Source organism: Cervus elaphus, chromosome 17, assembly GCF_910594005.1.
Source record: "Cervus elaphus chromosome 17, mCerEla1.1, whole genome shotgun sequence".
In the NCBI taxonomy this organism is placed as follows: Eukaryota; Metazoa; Chordata; class Mammalia; order Artiodactyla; family Cervidae; genus Cervus; species Cervus elaphus.
In genome coordinates, this window is record NC_057831.1 from 25,117,716 (window position 1) to 25,138,147 (window position 20,432).

The following is a 20,432-nucleotide window of genomic DNA, read 5'->3' on the forward strand; positions in this document are numbered from 1 at the left end:
CTCATTGAGCCACCTACCACCCACTGAGATAATAGGGGATTTTTATACTTATCAAAAGATTGTAATCCTTCCATTTGGCCAATTGGTCAACTTCTCAGAAATAGTAATATCATCTTTCACATGAACTTTAGGTAATAATTATAAGCACAAACTAGTCATTGTAAAATTATTTAATGTAATATATATATTTAAAATTTGATGTTATCTCATCATTTTGGTTTATTCAATTATAATTACATAGTTGGGGACAATATCTGGCTTGAACAACTCAATAAGGCTAGTTTCTTTAAAACTAGGGCTGTATATTCAAACATTTACTTCCATTGACTTAATAAATAATCATATGGGCTGACAGAAATGATGATTGTTCATAGGTAGCACCACAGATGAATTGCCAGTAGCTTGTCCCTCATTCCAACCATGTGTTAGAAAGCTCATTATTAAAGTGTAAATATTGCTTTATTTGGGGCTTTAGATTTTAGTAACTAGAATCAGACTTGTCTCAATATTCTTCTGGTTCTTTAGCTTCACTTTCAGAATAAAGTTCATGAGAATAAAAAAGCACACTTGTTCTCAGAGTGATTTTCTCTTCCTTGTGGATTTTTGATGAATGCTATTTGGGGATAATGAAATTGATGTTAATACTTGAGTATTCCAGTTATCTTAATTCACCCTTCTGGAAGACAGTGTCAGTGTAGGTTGATTCCAAGCCTCATTTTTATACAAACTGCAATATACAACTAATTATTTTGTGAGTTATAAGGTATCTGAAAAGTTTCTCCTAGCTGTCAACAGCATATGTAGTGAGATTCCTTGGCCTTCATTTTGATTACAATTATATATAAAACGAAAAGCTCAAGGCTTTAAATACCAAAAGCACTGAAATAAGAGACAAGATAATGGGAGAGAAGACTAGTGAAGGAGAGAAGAGCATAACAGAAAATAGAGACACAATCCAGGTTAGCCTGAGCTTGTCAGTGTTTGCTTCCAAATTTTGTCAGGCCTTTCCTTGCTGATTCTTCCATTTCTATTCAAAATAATTAACTTTACAAAGAGAAGTGGCTTTATTTTATTTATTAACTGTTCATCCCATTTCTTCTCATACTTTTACACTAGGATATTTTCATTTTTAATATATTTTCATTTCGGTTTTATCCAATAGACTGCATGTAGTCCATTGTTTGTGTGTGTTGTCTAGATCCCCAATGCAATGTTTATATTTTAGTATAGATGAACATTTGGAGAAGGAAATGGCAACCCACTGCAGTATTCTTGCCTGGAGCATCCCATGGACAGAGGAGCCTGGCAGGCTATAGTCCATGGGTTTGCAAAAGATTTGGATACAACTGAGCAACTGAGCACACATAAATGAATCTGGCTTGGTACCGAAGTAATGTTGTCTGTTTGATTTTCAGTATCTTCCTTTAAAAAGACATAGTCTTTTGGAGACTTTTGGCCATACTAGCACATTTTGTTCATGTCTTCCTGGTGTGTGAGCCAAAGTATGTGTAACTATAATGGAAAATATTTATTTTTATATTATTCTTTTTTTTCTCAGTGTGTGCTGTATTTGTGGGCTTTGAAAATTCTTTACCCCAAAACACTGTTTTTACTTCGTGGAAATCATGAATGTAGACATCTAACAGAGTATTTCACATTTAAACAAGAATGTAAGTATACTTCTGGTTTTTTTTTTAACATCGTGTATGCTAAATAGTCATTTTAATCCATACAGAGTTTTACATTATGATCCACTGCTTAAAAGTAAAAAGCTCAAAAAATGAGACCGTATCATTTCATATTACTTTCTGAGCATGGCGAGTTAAGAGAATTAAGAATTTCTTTTAAAATTATAAGTTCTTTATAAGTGATATAAAATTTGAATTAATATTTGATGTGATTTAGCCTAAGGTTTATAAAAGGCACATGAACCAGAGATCAAATTGTCAGCATTTGTTGGATCATAGAAAAAGCAAGGGGTTTCCAGAAAATCATCTAAGCCAAAGCTTTCGGCTGTGTGGATCACAACAGACTGTGGAAAATTCTTAAACAGATGGGAATACCAGATCACCTTACCTGCTTCCTGAGAAATCTGTATGCAGGTCAGGAAGCAACAGTTAGAACTGGACATAGAACAACTGACTGGTTCCAAATTGGTAAAGGAGTATATCAAGACTGTATATTGTCATCCTGCTTATTTAACTTATATGCAGAGTATATCATGTGAAATGCTGGGCTGCATGAATCACAAGCTGGAATCAAGACTGCCAGGAGAAACATCAACAATCTCAGATATGCAGATGACACCACCCTTATGGCAGAAAGCAAAGAGGCACTAAAGAGCCTCTTGATGAGGGTGAAAGAGGAAAGTTAAAGAGCTGGCTTAAAACTCAGCATTCGAAAAATGAAGATAATGGCATCTAGTCCCATCACTTGATGGCAAATGGAAGGGGGGAAAGTAGAAGCAGTGACAGATTTTATTTTCTTAGTCTCCAAAATCACTGCAGATGATGACTGCAGCTATGAAATTGAAAGATGCTTGCTGCTAGAAAGAAAAGTTGTGACAAACCTAGACAGCAGATTAAAAGATGCTTGTTCCTAGGCAGAAAAACTATGAAAAACCTAGACTGCATATTGAAAAGCAGAGACATCACTTGGATGACAAAGGTCCATATGGTAAAAGCTATGTTTTTCTAGTAGTCATGTATGGATATGAGTTGGACCATAAAGAAAGCTGAGTGCTAAAGAATTGATGCTTTTGAACTGTGGTGTTGGAGAAGACCCTTGAGAGTCCCTTGGACAGCAAGGAGATTGAACCAGTCAGTCCTAAAGGAAATCAATCCTGAATATTCATTGGAAGGACTGATGCTGAAGCTGAAACTCCAATACTTTGGCCACCTGATGCAAAGAGCCAACTCATTGGAAAAGACCCTGATGCTGGGAAAAATTAAAGGCAGGAGGAGAAGGGGGTGACAGAGATGAGATGGTTGGATGGCATCACCGACTCAATGGTCCTGAGTTTAAGCAAACTCCAGGACAGGGAAGCCTGGCATGCTGCAATCCATGGGGTTGCAAAGAGTTGGACATGACTTACCAACTTAACAACAACAAGCCTAAGCAACAAGCAAGTAAGTTATTTTTTGAAGTAGTCAGAATACTGCTGTTTAGGATAATCCTAATTTTCAATCTCAAATCACTCAATAAAATCAAATGGAGGACAGATTTAACCTTGTGCTTCTCTTTCTGGACACAAAGGATTTACCAGCCTCAAGTGGATTTTACAGAATTAAAGACAACTTCTTCTTATAGAGATAAACACTAGGGGTGAGGAGTACCTCATATAAATGTCATTTTCCTCTCTCTTAATTTTCCTCATTGTCTTTGGAAACTTAAATTTCTCTCTGTCATTCATTTAATCCTATTTCAATGGAACACAAAACTTCTCTAAAACATTAGCTATAAGTTAATAAAGGAAAAGCAATGTGCAGTGATTTAGAAGCAACATTAGAAACTTTCTTGCTGTCTGCTTTCTATAAGAAGGATCAGGAGAATCATCCAGTTTTGTATCTTCTTCCATTGGTCTCCTAGTTTTTGTGTTCTGTTTTGTTTTTAGTATACATTTGTAGGTAAATGGGACTTCCCTGGTGGTTCACATGGTAAGGAATCTGCCTGCAATGCAGGAGATCCGGGTTCAATTCCTGGGTCAGGAAGATCCCCTGGAGAAGGGGATGGCTACCCACTCCAGTGTTCTTGCCTGGAGAATTCCATGGACAGAGGAGCCTGGCAGGCTACAGTCCATGGGGTCACATGGAGTGGACATGACTGAGCAACTAATACTGTAGATAAATAGCAGAAATGTATGTATGCAAAAGTTCTCTCCTCCATTATAGAAAAAATTACTAAAAGTGGTCAAATATGGATGAACCACAAAAGTAAAGAACAGTAGACATAAACGTTAATAATATATCTTTAAAAAATCTTTAATCACATTTGAAACTTTGCATGTGTAGTTATATGCTAATGTGATTCCAGCAAGAAAACAAAAAAATTAATTTTTATGAACCAATTCTACTTCTGAAATCATAAGAGTAAGTAATTCATTTTTGATAATGTTTTAAAGGTAAAATAAAGTATTCAGAACGCGTATATGATGCCTGCATGGATGCCTTTGATTGCCTGCCCCTGGCTGCCCTGATGAACCAGCAGTTCCTGTGTGTACATGGCGGTTTGTCTCCAGAGATAAACACTTTAGATGATATCAGAAAAGTAAGTTCTGTTATTCTCCAGGTCTAGCCATTTTTTGTCCTTCAGTAATAAATGCATGACATTAATTTCCCTGCCTTTAACAATAACTTTATCCTTTTGAATTAAAATGATCTAAAGTAGTCATGAATGTCTTCTTTATATTCACTTTTTATCTAGAAAGAAGGATATATTTATACTTTAAAACCTCAAGGTTCATTTTGCCATGTGACATGACATTAGAAATGTAAAATATTTGATCACTAAAAAGATATACATATATGCCTTTTCATTTCCCTTTGACTTGTTTCAAACAACCCCCATTATATATTCATGATATATTACAGTTAAAAGACATTGTTTTTGTCTTGGGGAAATATCACAACAGGACTTTTAAAATGTGTCCATATTATTATTCTTTAAAAAAATCTACTTTTACAGCTTAAACTTTTAAAGTAACAATCTAACAAAGATGATGATGCTATTCTATTGATTTTATTGAGTGGCGAGGTGAAAAGCGGTTCATTTTTTACAAGAGATATTTTTCTACTTAATTTAACACTAGCTATTAGTGTTGTTTTAGCCAGCAAAAAAGATGAGTTAGGCTGAGTGTGGAAATACCTCTTTCATGAGAAAATGTAGCATAGGATATTTTTATTTAGTGGAAGAGACATCTTTTATTTCTTTGATTATGCTCAGTATCCTTTTAAAATGTCGTTGCTTTTTAAAGGAAAGCGATATTTAGGTAAGTAAGACATTTGAATTCTACCTGAATACTCTATCATTAAAGTTCAGGTCTTCAAATGTAAAAAATAAGATTGTATTTGCTTTCCTGTTAGAAAGGAAATGATGGGTTTTATTTTTAAAATTAAACAAAAGTACATTAAATAAGCCTTCCCTGTGTGCTTGTGTCCTTTTTTGTAAGATGCCATTGCACGTCTGCTTCTGGTGTTCTGTAACACGCAAAGGATTGGTATTTGCTTTACATTTAAAGTTCTATGGAGACAGGACACCGACATGTAGTCATTGAGTTCAAGGACAGTGTGGTTCACTTTATGCATGAATGAAACCAATTTATCCTGCAATCTGATGGACTCCTGAAATCAGTAACTACACTTCTTATCACAAATTATGTAGATTTTTAAAATATCCTTTGCTAACCTTAGGACTTGTGTTTCTAGCATGTTTCAGATATTATGTTCAGTTCTCTTATTATCATTATGCTTTAGACTTTGCTGTAGAGTGATTTTTGCTTTGCATTTCCCATATGTCAGTTAGCGTTTCTACCACACTTATTTTATTCAATTAATTTCATAGTTGTTTAACTGTAGATGATATTAATTTTAGAATGCATTTTATAACTTTTCCAGAGTAAATTCTGTACTCTGGTTACTTTACCAAAGCTCTAGCTGGGAATCCACTTTTGTCAGAAAGTTTCTCCTCCTTTATGGCTCTAGCCCTAATAATAAATTCTTGTTTCTTAGAAAGAAATTCTGTATTTTTATGGACAAGCATTCTTTTTCTTGTATGAATTGTTCCAAAGCATAAATTATTTAAGTCTCTTAAACAAGTCTAAGTTTGCAGTGAATATTTTATGGATAGCAAAATGGTTGAAATATAGAGGGTATTGTCTTATTGAAGGTTTTCATTGGGTGTTGAAAATGTGAAATATTGCTTCGTACTTTTTGGATATTAGTAAAAAAAAAAAAATGCTATGTAGCAAGATCACTATTTACATTACCTTGTATGTCTCAGAAAAAGAATCTCATGGGCTGTCAGACTTATATATTCCCCTGTCCCATGGGTTTTTTTTTTTTTAATATTATAGTATCAAGTATGCAGAATTTTGGTTCTTAATGAGTTTTCATAGCTGAGTTATGCTTTTCTTTGAGAGACTCTGTAGTATCTGCTAACTTCACCCCAAATCCTTTCATTGCAGTTAAATCAGGATAAACTATGGGAAAGTGACAGTGTTGTAAAATTGTTGGTGAAATGTCATTTCCAGTTATTATAGTGCTCATAGCTTCTAAATGCACCATTTTAAATTGAAATATGGCTTTGCTAAAGATGTATAGCTAGAAAACTGGGAAATTGATTTCATATGAGGACTTCAGGTAAAGCTAGGAAAATTAGGACTGTGGACTGAAAAACGACCTGCTAAATTGGGGCTTATTTTACTGCTTATTGTTAGGATTGGTATGTAAGGTAACTCTAATCAGCTTGGTTTTAATTAGAAACTTAACCCCTAATGAGTGAATACCCAAAATGTCATACAGCAAGTACTTACCCTCAAAATGAAAGCTGTCTGTTCTCAAAATTATATTGTTAAATATAAACACCATAAGTTGTTCCCTATCCTGATTTCTAAATCACATTTCAATGAGAGGCAGTAACAAAAATTTCCCAAAAAATCGAATAAAAGCTTCTCAAGAAATGAAACACAGGTAGAACCTCAGTTGGTAATAACTAAAACACTTGGCTAGATTTTTTTTAAAAATAAGGAGAGAAAGACAAAGAGGAAATCAGGAGAAAGGAAAAACAGCATGGGAATTAAAGAAGCAAGAGGGAGGTATAAGGTGAAATGAAGGCAGATAATAAATGAGCCTCAGAAAGAAGAAGGAAGGAAAATGGGAGAAAGAGGTGAGGAGTAGAAGAATGGGGAGGAAAGACCTAAGAACAGGAGAGAGGTTGGGGAGTTCACTCTGCACAGTGACTGGGAAGCAAAGACAGTTTCTTCTATTTTCTAAGTTCCAACTTTCCAAAGATTAGTATTTTGCTCTCTGTCTTCTATTTTTCTTAGTTAGACCGATTCAAAGAACCACCTGCTTATGGACCTATGTGTGATATCCTGTGGTCAGACCCGCTGGAGGATTTTGGAAACGAGAAGACTCAGGAACATTTCACTCACAACACAGTCAGGGGATGTTCATACTTCTACAGGTGAGGTCGGAGAGCTCCACCTCCTGGAGCATGTGGCGTTCATAACTGTTGTCACTGATCAGTCCTTGTATTTGATTTCTTTGTTATGTGTGTAACTTTTCTAGGAAACAAATATAAATGAAGGTTCGCTTTGAAAGCCTTGTTCAACTAGATTCTTAGCCCTGAAAAATAAAAATATAAATAAATAAATTGATAGATAAATAAATGGATGTATCGATACAGACATATAGATACACTATCCGTGAAGAATAGAAAAGGCATAAAAGAGGCAAGTAGTTTCATGATGTCAAGGCAGCTGAAGAAGGTAGTAGGGTTTAGCAGAAAGTTGGTTCTGTTTCAAGAACCATAGGGAAAAAAATCCAGTGCAGCCTTGATTTTTTTTTTCATTCAATTATGTAATCACTTAAAAATGTTTTTACCAGTTTTCATATCTTAAATCAGAAAAACAATTTTAAATTGGTTAACTAAATTATTTTCAAGTTATTCTTAAATTTTCTTAAGTTCATCAGACTTCCTGAATAATTATAATTAAAATTAGCAGCAACCCAGTATATAAGTACCACCGTAAATTTATTTTTAGCACTTGACAAGCCATATTGACAAAATTTTTATAGTAATGTTTCTGTTTGCAAATGCATGGAGATTTCCCCATACCCGTAACATTTCAGAAAGAAGTCAGCAACTCAGTTGGGATTCTTGCATGCCCTCATGATCATCCTGATATCTTATCTTACCTCAACTTTAGCCTACTGCATTTTATTACCCACAGTTTCACTAGGTTCCCTTATCAGACATACAGTTTGATATGAAAGTGGCCAGAATGAAAATGCAAAAGAGATTATGGAGTTGAGAATTTAAGTTCTAGAATACAGTGTGGTTTTTTGGTTTTGTTTTGTTTTTCTCTTAACTGAAAAATCATACCCAATAGTCACTGAAGTTTACACTCAATTCCTGCCCTGGCAGCTAAGCTAATGATCAGACTAGAAGAACTCTGTGAACTGCATCCAGCTGCATCTTTCATCTCTTGAGTAAGCAGATATCCTCCTGCATAATACTGATCAGAGTTTGTTCGGAATGTTTTGTTCCATACATTGTTTCCTTGATGGGACAAAAAAGTTTCCTTTTGCTTATCTGTTGATGTGATTGAGAAATTAAAGTTTGTGAACAGAAAGTATCACTCAAAGAATAGTCTTTGTTTTAAATATCAAGAGGTTTATTCCAAGCCTGTTTACCAGAAAGTTTGCAGTTCATTTCTAAGTTTTGGAAACTTTGGCTAAAATAAAGGCATGGTATAGTATTTCTGAAAAGCCTGAAGATTTCTTTTCAGTAATTAGTTAATTGGGGAGTAATCTTTTATTAAAGACTTCTAACTTTTAGTGAAAAGTTGTTTTGTTGAAACACAACTGTATTTGCCAAGTGTTCAATTTTTCAGATCTAGTGTTAAATCATTAATTATACCAAGAGTGTTTAAATTACCTACTTGATACCACTGAGTTGCGCTTCAATAATACAATATCAAACAAAATATAAACCTCTTGATTTTGATATTAACACATATAGTATTAATCTTTCTTTAATTCATAGTATAACCTTCTATTAGCTGAGTTAGCTGTTCAAATATGTCATCTTCTAAATAAAGTCCTGTACTGAACTTGTATAAAGTTATGATATTTTTGTTTTGTGACTGTAGACTTAGATGTGTTTACATCAGAGATAAAGTCCATCAACTAGATAATTAGAGGATTATGTCTGCTTTCACAACAATTGTTAAACTCATCTCATTAGAGGTTATTAAGAGATGGTGATCTTAAGGCAGCCATGACAAATGCTGCCTGTCAAAATCCACAGCCTGTGTCCTCTGACTAATGGTAAAGCAGTGTGGATTATGTCTTTTCTGAAGAAGAGGAAAATGGTTCACGCATTCCTCTAGAACTTTTGGATTCTTTTGTCTTTCATGCCATCTTGAAGGTGTCAAGGCATCTTCTATGGCCATGGTTTATAAAGCTGGTCTAGAGCAGGTACAAAGGAACAAGAAAATTGGTAGAAGAACAATAAAAACAGGTAGAGTTATGGGCAGTTATTACCTGTTTGAGTTATTGGCAGTTACTTGCATCCACAGCTCCCAGTTTTATTTCACATGTATCTGTAGTTTGTGTATTTAATTTGCTCTGCCACTCTGTCCATGATCTAGTGGATTATCTGGGCAATGGTTTAAATAAAATGAAGTTGCACGGACAAATGCATCTAGAAGGATTTGCTGATGCTGCTCATGAGTTATAGAAGACAGTGCATGGACAGAGGAAGGCCTCTCTTTTTGCTCCAGTGCTACTGTTACCTTTCAACCTTAGACCAAAGTTTGCACGTTAGATTGTAAAGATTCGTGAAGATCATGACAAATCAGAGGTCAAAATCTCATCTTCATTAGAGCAAATGAAACTGTTGGCCAGACTTGGTGCTTTGGGCTGTTGGCCTTGGATGTGTCCTGTGAGCTTTGTGTTCTAGATTTAGCTTGCTCCAAGGAGTAAGTTTAACTGACCATTCTCACATTCCTCTAAGCACTGAGATTTGAAAAACATCTTGAGGGCCACATAAAATGTGTTTTTGAAGCTGCAAATGGCAGCTCACTCCAATCTCTGCTGGTTTCTTAATCACAGATCAGCAGCCTTTCTTCTGTTCCCAAGCTGCCCACTGCTCTTTTGCAATTGGCACTCTTGTCCGCCCTTTCCACCTTGAAAGCCTGTGGTTCCTCCTTTTTCACAGATCCTGATTGCCCTCCAACTTATCAGGCAGATCCCTGTCTCTTCCACTGCATCTTTCTTTGTCTTCCTCCTGTTCTTGACAGTTTTTTCTTCACACTTTACCCAAGAACCTCATCTGTGTCCTTAGCTTCACCGTAAACTATGAACTCCGGTTAGATTACCAGATCTGTGCCTGGTCCATCTATCTCTTTATCTTTCCTGAGCTTGAATTCTCTATTTCTAGTTTTCTGCTGGAATTTTTCATCTTAGATGTTCCTTTGTCACCTTCTCTTGAACTCACCTGAAGAGGTTTATTATTTACCTTTCCACTGGGGATTTCTCCTGGTTTTTCTATTAGCGGTTTATTTTCCCAGTTATACAGAGTAGCAAATATTTTTTCTTTTTCTTCTTGCATTGAAATCACCACTAACCAGTCATCATATCTTAATGGCCCTCTCTTTAAAATATAACCAGCATCTAGACCATCCTGCCTTCCCTCCTTCCCACTCTGAGTTCAAGACCATTTTTAGTCTGTTGAAATCATACCTGCTTTCACAGCATCCTTCCCCTCCCTTCACCTCAATTCAGCTATTCCAGATTCACAGGTATCCTTTGGAGAATTCATTCACTCATTCAATTATTTAACAAATATTAGCTGAACACGTACTATATATGCCTTCTGTGAGGTTTTATAGATGCTCGAAGTCCCTGCCTTTGAGGGAATGACAGTCTAGTGGCTGAGACCAAAAAAAAAAAAAAAAAATGACAAATAAATTGCGAAGTGAGTAGTTCTGTGATAAATGTGGAAGTTATCTCTCTTTCACACATACACACACACAAACAAGGATGAATGGTGTTTAAGAGACTCCTCATGGTGGAAATATTGTTAGACCTGAGCTTTAAAGGATGAGTAGGCTATATCCAACCAGAATCAGTGGTGAATGCTCTTGCAGGCGGGGAAAGTGGTGAAAAATATGAGGAAAATAATGCTCTGGAAATTCTAGAAAGATGACTACCCAAATGGTCTCACTGGACCTCCAGTCCCAAATTATAAGTAGCTGCTTTGGTATACACTAAAGCTGGACCCTCATAACTAAGCTATTCTACTCCTGTTTTTATATCAACTAGAAACGCTTACACATGTGTGCCAGAAGACATATGCAAGAGTGTTCATAGCAGCAGTATTCAATAGCCAAGAAATGGAAACAAATGTCTGTTTAGTAGAATGAATAATAAATTGTAGAATATTTATACAGCTAAATTCAGCAAATGAGAATGAGTTAACCAAAACTGCACAGAACAACATGGATGAGTGTCACAAGTATAATGATGAGCTGAAGAAACCAGACACTAAAGGGGGTGTACTTGGTGATTTCATTGAAATAGGAGTTCAGCATTAGAGAAAGCAGATCTGTAACATTAAAAACCAGGATGGTAGTTACCCTTAGTGAGAAGGTAATGGTGTCTCAAAGAAGATGTGAAAAGTTGCTGGGGTTCAGGTAATGTTCTCTGTCTTGATATGAATGCTAGTTACAAGGTTGTCCAGTTGTAATTGTCTGATCTGTGCAGTTTTGTGTATCAGTTTGTCATCTTCTCATTTGTGCAGTTTTCTGTTAAGATGTTGTACTTCAATAAAAAGTTTGCCTTAAAATTCACTCACTGCTCCTGAGGCACCTGGCAGCCAGGAGCAAGTAAGGGCTTAGGCTCTAGTGAAGTTCTGGTAGGAAGAGTTGGATCCCTACCAGACTTGATCCTTAGCAGGCAAAATGAAATTAGTTAGAACACCCTTGGGCAGAGAGTGGAGCACAGCACGTCCTAGGAAAAGATAGTTTTGACATCATCCAGGCAGCACCAGGACATCCCGGGGCTAATAATCCGTTGGCAGGTCCCAAGGAGCAGAGAGGGAGCTGGGCAGGGGAGTGAGCCCTCCATCCTACGGGGCTGAGAGCAACTGAGGCACCAAGGAGGTGAGTGGAAGCTTTCTCTTGTCCACTGGCGAGGGATTGCAGGCTGACTGCCTCTGCTCTGCTGAGGCCAATGAGGGAGAGAAACCTTTTGCATCGCTCACTTATGTAACCGCCCATGTTGAGGCTACTACAACAATTGCATATGAGCATCAGTAAGCTGACAAATTGCTGCTGAGCATTTAGGATATGAAGACAAATAAAAGTGTCTGTCTCTTAAGGCATTCATTCACTGTTACTGGAGAGCAGATGTAGAAACATAAATTACACTACAGCATGACAGGTGATATATTAGATTCATATGTTATGGGAACGTGGTGGATGCAACAATTTTGTACACCTCAGGGTGAGGTAGGTTTGAAGGGAAGGTTTCCCAAGTGATAATTTAGCTCAGGCTTGGCAGAAAAGTGGTCCTTCATGGAGAAACAAACAAACAAGCACAGGGAAAGAAGATGCAAAGGCATAGAAGCATAAAATAGCCATTTTACTAATGCTTACTGGCTGTTGGCATGGCTAAAGCATCTGAAATCTACAAGATTTATTTCAGGGTCTAAAATATATTTTAACATAACAAGAAACAAAAATAAGAGCATCAGCAGAATGAGTCTAGTCTAGTAAGAGCTATTTGCTCTGATGCCAAAACAGTTTTTTCTCATTTCTCATGATTTTGTCTTTTCTACTTCACCTTTGCTCATGGCCAGTCTCCTTCCTATTCCTGTTTTTTTTTTTTTTTTGGTGGAATTCTAGCACCTTACCTGTCTACTAATCCCCGTAAGTCATTGCCCCTGAGATCTAACACAAGTCACAACTAATAAATGGAACAGCTACTGCTGAAATCTGGAGTTGCTGACTCACCATTCATTCTGTGGTGTATTCTTCCCTCCACACCATGGTGGTCGGGAGACAAATAGGAGACATTGCTGAATGTCTACTGCTATGGTCCAGGCTCTGGTCTAGGACATCTACATATATTGCTACCTCATTTAATCTTCATCTCAGTTCTATGAAATAAATAATACTGTCTGCATTTTTATAAATGTTGTAATTCGGGCTCAAAGAGGTAGAATAAGAGCCTAAATGTAAGAATGAGTCTCACTATTCCATGGAAATTTCCACCTTGTTTTCTACTCAAAGCAGATGCAGTTTCTAGTGCTTAACGAGTACTCATGTTCCAATAGAAAAAAACTAAGAAGCATCAAAGGATACAACAACTTCTTCCCCTAAATACAGCTACACATTGTGGTAAATGAATATCACAAAGCTGAACGCATCCCTGGCCTTCACCAACCCTTGAAGCAAGTGTTGTTACAAGACATGCTCAGGAGCCAGGGTTAGATGAAACCTTTCCAGCAAAATCACTTTTGCAGATAGATTGTTCCTGAAAATGTGCCCCTGTGGAGGTGCATGGTGGGGGGCTGAGATCCAGCCCACCTTCTGCACAGAAGGCTTAGCCATGGCCCCTTTTTGGATTCATCAGCCTAGAGCAAGAGACTCTTCTTGGTGAGCTCAGAAGCATCACCTTAGTAATGAATAGAGAAGAAAAGATAAGAAAAAAGGTCTAGTACAAGAGAAGATTTTTTTTTTAAAGATTTCCTCAGACCCACATGCTTTGTTTCTTGCTTTACAATGTCTCTATGAAACTTTACTGTTTTATCTTTAATGTAGCTTTTTAATTTAAATTATGTGTTTTCTTTTCCTACCTAGTGGATTATATCTTCAGAACACAAACCATTCCTTGCACTTACCATGCCACCCTCCTTGTGTCTCATAACAAATGGAAAAAAAAAATCACCAATAAGTCTTTGATATATTATTCATGAATTAATGATTTTCCAGCTCTCTCTGTGTTGTTAATGTGTTCTGAACTCTGCTTTTCCTACCACTTTACAGGTGTGTTTTTAAATCCTTTTCAGCTAAACACTTTGTGGTTTATTCCCATTTATATTTCCATAAAAATATGGTAGAAGGTTTTTATCTCTAATTAAAGAAATTATTATTTAGAAAAATGTTTGTAATTCTTAGGAAGTTCAAGTATGAGATTATACATGCTTCTACATTTTGAAATATCTTCTTCAAAATGAAGTTTGTTCCAAGTAGTAATGTAAGTGTTCCTCACTTAAAACTATTAACCTAGCAAATTACTGCTATGTTAATTTTATCTTCTTCAGATTTTCATTAAAAATGACATATATCTCCATGGGAGGAAACTTAGATTAAACATGTAAGGTATCAAACTTTAGCATGAGGAAAATATATTAAAATTATGTTTTCATAAGATTAGGTAAGTTCTTCCAAAAGTAAAAAAATAGATAAAAAAGAGCAGCCAAGCCATTTGCCCAAAGGAAATAAGTAACAAACCTAGACAGACAACCTTTGTCTTACAGTGGTACAAGGCAATAAAGTGTCTTTCTAAAGGACCATTGTGAGGGCACATGAAATGTAAGTACACTGCTTAAAGAGATAAGGAAGGAGCTTTTATTGAGTGCCCTTGGCTGGGCATTTTATAGCTTAAGATGTAACAAGCAAATGTACTGTATTTTGAAGACCAACCAGTTTCTCTGAAATTAAGGTTTCTTTTGTTGAAATACTGGTCTGGAAAGGTGGTATACTCACCTTCTCCCAAAGTAGAACTGAGTTTGAAAACATATGTTGGTCAACTCATAATCTAGGTACCCTGTGGACATATTTCCATGTAGACACTTGGGGAACCATCTCCTCCAGTTAGTAAGTCATGCTGATGTTCATCAGTTAGATGGTTTATTCATTGGGATGACCTGGAACACTGGGAAGTGAAGGCTGCATGGATATCTCCTCTTAATCTCTCTCTAGTGAATTGCTAGAATATTCTAGAACACATATATGCACACTCAGACACATGCACAGAAATATGTGTGCATAGGCACAAAGACTGTTTTTGATTTCAGGTCAAGAAACAGAATCCTGTTTATCATTAGTATCTCTGCAATGGTATGCCATTGGTATTTTTTTCCTATTCATCAGAGAATTCCTAGAAAATCTGTAGCATAGAAGCTATTTTCATCTTTTATTTTACAACAAATTATTTCAGTGACATATATTATTTCCCCAAAGAGCTTTTTTTATAATTAGGAATTGTTTACTATAGTGTATGTTGTTGTTCAGTCGCTCAGTCGTGTCCGACTATTTGACACCCCAGAGACAGCAGACCCTGGCTTCCCTGTCCTTCACCATGTCCCAGAGCTTGCTCAAGTTCATGTCTGCTGAGTCAGTGATGCCATCCAACCATCTCGTCCTCTGTCTTCTGAGAAAGATTCTAGTAGTTTAGATTCTAGTGAATATCTGTAGTTGTTTATATTTAAACAGGCATCGGTTTGCTATCCCTTGATTTGAATTATCTAAAGTGTATTTCTTTTTATGATATACATTTTCTCATTAAAAATTCTTGGAGCAGAGATAAAGTGATTGCAAAAGATTTTCCATGTTTAGTTTATAATTTGTCTCATTTTTAATTACATTTCCATCTTTGGTTTTGAGACTTTCTTATTAGACAAAATTATCTTTATTGTATATTTGATATTTTTATTGAGTCACAACCAAGAATATGCCTTAAGATAAAATTCTGGAAAAAAAAAGATAAAATTCTGTTGGTCATATTTAAAGTACACATTTTTAAATCCTGTGAATTTCATAATTTTGTTTAGATTTTGAATGACATATTCAGTTGACTTACCCGTAAAGATGTTGACAATTTGACTTCTCAGAAGGCTTACTCTCTGCCATTCCCTAGCTCAGTCCTTTCTGTCAAGCTCCCAAGCAGGCACCCAAATACATGTAAGGCAGTAATTGAGGAAATGGGGATTTATATTTTAAATTCCACTCTCATGTTATATTTATACTTCTGTTCACTTTATGGTTAGATAGAGACTTGATAATATTGATTTTGTCTATGAGTGGATACTTTTTCAAATTTATACACCTCCAGCTCTTTAGAAGTATAACTGTATGGACTTCCCTGGCGGTCCAAGTGGTTAGGACTCCATGCTTCAGCTGCTGGGGGCCCGGGTTCCATCCTTGGTCTGGGAACTAAGATCCTGCAAGCCTCCTGGCACAGCCTAAATAAACAAATAAATAAATAGAAATACAGCTATAGGCAGATGTAAACTACTATATACAGAATGGATAAGCAGCAAGGTCTCACTGAATGGCTTAGGATACTATATTTAATATACTGTTATAAACCATAATGTAAAAGAAAATAAAATAGTATACATATATATATATATATATATATATAAAATTGAATCTCTTTGCTGTACAACAGAAATTAACACATCAACTGTACTTCAATTAAAAAAAAAGAAAGTTCAGCTATAGGTATTTTTTCTCCCACAGGGGAACACCTGTCCTTAGAACCAAGAAGTTTGTGTCATAAATGTTGCATGTTTGATTACACTTGATCAGATCACATAGATCTGGATGTTATAGAAAATATGCTCTTAATGATTTTATAACATGCTTCTCTTTTCTTTCTCTCTCTCTCTGGCAGTTACCCGGCTGTGTGTGAATTCTTGCAGCACAATAACTTGTTATCTATCCTCCGAGCTCATGAAGCCCAAGATGCAGGGTGAGCAGTCTTGTGGGTTTATGAAAACCATGCATTGCTTTGTCATTCCTTCATGTGTTTGGCTGTGGAGGTTCACTCTGCCAAACTCTCTCCCTGAAGGATTAGATCTAAAAATTGCCTTCTGGTGTCATAGATATGGCCGGACCCAGAGGAATAAGTGGTTGCAGGTGTGCTGTGAAGTCTGCTTTTAACTGCTCTGCTAGCTGCTTAGGACCCCCTGGTGGCTCAGACAGAAAAGAGTCTGCCTGTAGTGTGGGAGACCTGGGTTCGATCCCTGTGTCGGGAAGAACCTCTAGAGAAGGAAATGGCAACCCACTCCAGTGGTCTTGCTTGAAGAATCCCATGGACTTGGGAGTCGCAACACGACTGAGTGACTTCACTTTCACTTTATAAACAGGTAGAATTTTCAACTGGCTGTTTTAAACACAGTGAGACCACCTCTTCGTATTTCTTTCAGTTCCTGCTCTTACCTTTGTCTTACCTATAAATGAATTACCAGCTACTTTTCAGTCTTCGTCAGCCACGTTGGTCTGAATTACACATTAGTATTTAACAGAGATTGCATTGTGGTGCTCTTGTTTAAAGAATATCATTCCTGATCCCTGTAAAGTTTTAAAGGGCAAAAACAGAGACTTCAAATGATGGGGAAACTCCTATATTCTAACTCACAAATATATAACATGATTTTGTAATGGCTGGTAAATTTTTAAAATGTAAACAGATTGTAAGGATATAGAAATTTTAAAAATATCAGATATGCACTCTGATGGTACATTAAATCTACATTTGGGATACAGGCATGGGGGAAGTAAGCATAATTAACTTTAGGATTTGAAGTCCAATACCCTTCCCAATAAGCTCCACTGAAAGGCACTGTTTTGCCTTAAATGTTTAAACTTCATTTCCTTCATATTCTAAATTTTCTGAAAAGGAGGAACATTTATTTTTATAACCTGTGTACTGAAATCAGAAATTTAGATGCCACATTCTGAAGTAAACCCAAGCCTGTGAAGGTCCTGAATCAAGGCAGATCCTAAATTTTTTTCAAAATTAGCTTTTCTCAAGCAGTCAATCAACAAGTATGAAATGATCCAATATTGTACACTCGGTGCTCTTATAGCTGATATTTGCAGTAATCTATTGATAAACCCAGCCAATCAAGTTCTCAAATCATCTTTTTCACTTTGGAAGCAATGGTGTCACCACTGTTTTTTGGCTGACTGTCCCAACTGAACATGTTCATAGCATGTTTATCTTAATCCCACGATAGACCTGAAATCCATCTGCTTACTTGAAAATAGGTTAAGTACATCAGTTAAAATCAACAAATGTATTTGTTTAAAATGAGCAGTTGGTTGATTCATTAGGAAAAGTTGAGGTTACATCATCCAGATTCTTCATTTTTATTTGTTGTTAAGTAAGCACAGTCAGCCACAATTTATAAAGTCAGGACACTAGGATTAAGAGTGTCACCATCTTTTACATTCTGATTTTCTGCCAACAAAGCTCAGTTCCATGAGCAGAATAAATACTTTGAGGCCATTCCGAAAGATTTTTAAGAGGGTATTGTCTCCTGGGAAAAGTAGTATCAAAACATTTGTAAATTAGAAATTTTAAGCTGATTATTTATCTATCTAAAGGTACTGTTTGAGACCCATTTAGAACTCAGCTAAATTAGGCATGATTAGGCTGCCAGAAATTACTGACACAGAATAACCAAAGAATGATAAAATTTTGTTTTGCACTTTAGGAATTTTTCTAAATTGAGAAATCTGTAACACAGAAATCATGAGATACCTTTTCAGCTTGATGGAAAAGAACCAAATCTCCTGTATTTTTTAATTATTTGAGGACTAGAGTCTTATTTTTGTCTCAGTGGGAGAAAAACAACTGGATTGTTGATTTTTTTCCAAAGAACTTGAAGATGTTTCATTACTGATTGATTAAATATTTATATGCTGAGATTATAATCTTTGACCTACAGATACCAGAAGAGACTGGTAATAAATAAAATTCTAAAACAGAAGCAATTTCAGCTTGTAAAACCCATATATTTAACCAGATGTTCTTTAAAAAGCAAATCAGCCTAGACATAATGGATTTATGTAGCCATAATAGGATATTATAGATAAATAGAATAATCAGCTTGACAATTAGTGGTAAAGTTTTTATATTACTCTGCTTATTTAGTCTTTTTATGTTAAAAATATTGGCATGGAAAACATGGTAGGTCAGATATCTATGTGCAAGAAGTGTGGCCTCTATCCTCTCTATCGAACATATAAAAATGAATTATGATTTTTCACAGAATTCTACCCTCCCTGGGTCTACTAACTTTAGAAAAGACCTATTTGGAAATTGTACATTTGACTGTGTTTTCATTGTCACCCTGAAATGAATTGAAATCTCTGTGTAACAGACTTGAGTGAGAAAATTTTGTTTAATGTTACATAACTGAACTCTCTTTGAATGATAAAACTTTAATTTTCTATTTCTAAATCTATAATGTAGTATTCTTTCATATTTAGCCTTGTTTTGACTTGCATTTAATTGTTTCTAGGTACCGCATGTATAGGAAAAGCCAAACAACAGGCTTCCCTTCTCTCATTACAATTTTTTCAGCACCAAATTACTTAGATGTATACAATAACAAAGGTGAGTGTTTTCAGATCCCTCTTGTATGGTATGTGTTGTAACTCTTAAGTTCTCTTTTGGTTTGGTTTTCATTAAGCATTTTTAGTCATTCTTTCATGCATTCAATCATGCTTTCTCCTTACTTTTTTGTTTATTGTCTGATGCAAATGTTGTGATTATCTTCAGAGTTGCAGATTCACTTGGTCAGAAGTGGGGCCCAGGCACTGTTACTTTTTAATTGTTCTCTAGGAGACTCTAAGGTACAGGGGGGTTGACAGCTACTGCTCTGACAGGTATAGGCTTTCAAAGAAAGAACAACTCAAAAGTAATCCAAAATCATGCTTTTTAAGAGGGATAGGGATTTAAATAAGAACGGTGGGGATGCCACACATAAAGGATTGAGAAAATAAGCAAAAAGAAACTATAGCTTGAAATCCAAATCCAAATTTCATCTATTGAGACCCTACCATGAATCAGATCTTGTGCTAGGTAAGTATATTTCTTTTAAATACTTACTTAAATATCATTTCTTTTTAAAAATTTGAATTAAACTTTAATTATCATTTCCCCCACAGAGTAAGTCTCTGTGGTAATTGCCGTGCCCAGGGTCACTCAGTCAGGTTGTGATGAACCTGAACAGGATGACAGAGGAGTCTGGAGGGCTACAGTCCGTGGAGACGCAAGAGTCAGACAGGACTGAACGACTCAACAGCGACAGCAGAGAGTCAAACACTTAAGTCCATTCAACAAGGGATGGTTTTTCTAGACTGGTCAAGGAGGGCCTTGTTTAAGATAAAATATGATCTGAACATGGAAGAATGGTTAGCGTTTGATTAGAAAGAGGAAAAAATAAAGTCAAAGCCACTGTTTTTGCAACTTGTTTCTTTTTCAGCAGCAAACACTTTGTTTTCCAGACAAAATCTCAATCTTGAAGGCTCTTGTGTAAAATCAGTAAGAAGTAGTTCCCTTCGATTGGAAAAGCCTTCTCCATCTTCTCCCAAAAATTCCCTTGTGGTACATATAAGAAATGCAAGAACTCAGTAGGTTGTCTTCATGACCCACTGTGGTCGTATTATTTACCAAAAGTATATAAAATATGAACACTTATGTTTGTATTGTTTTATAGCATTAAGCATTTTTTTTCAGTTACATCTAGTAAAGACAGTGCCCAAATGAATAATTTTCTTGACAGAGATTGATTACTAAGTAGCATGTACTATACTTACAAGCTTTTTAAAAATTAAATTTAAAAAAAAAACACAAAACCTCAAAACAGTGGGGCAAAAAAATGAGAGAGAGAGAGAAAGAACT

At 35.9% G+C, this 20,432-nt stretch overlaps 1 protein-coding gene across 2 annotated transcripts in view; it reads left to right on the top strand.

Annotated features, from left to right (window-relative positions):
• PPP3CA (protein phosphatase 3 catalytic subunit alpha) overlaps positions 1–20,432 on the top strand; it is a 315,119-nt gene that overhangs the window by 247,625 nt on the left and 47,062 nt on the right. For both annotated transcript variants that reach the window (XM_043871132.1, XM_043871133.1), the window contains exons 4-8: positions 1,559–1,670; positions 4,121–4,266; positions 7,043–7,182; positions 16,410–16,487; positions 19,048–19,142. In XM_043871132.1, the coding sequence (XP_043727067.1) occupies positions 1,559–1,670; positions 4,121–4,266; positions 7,043–7,182; positions 16,410–16,487; positions 19,048–19,142 (571 nt within the window). The remainder of the gene's footprint in view (positions 1–1,558; positions 1,671–4,120; positions 4,267–7,042; positions 7,183–16,409; positions 16,488–19,047; positions 19,143–20,432) is intronic.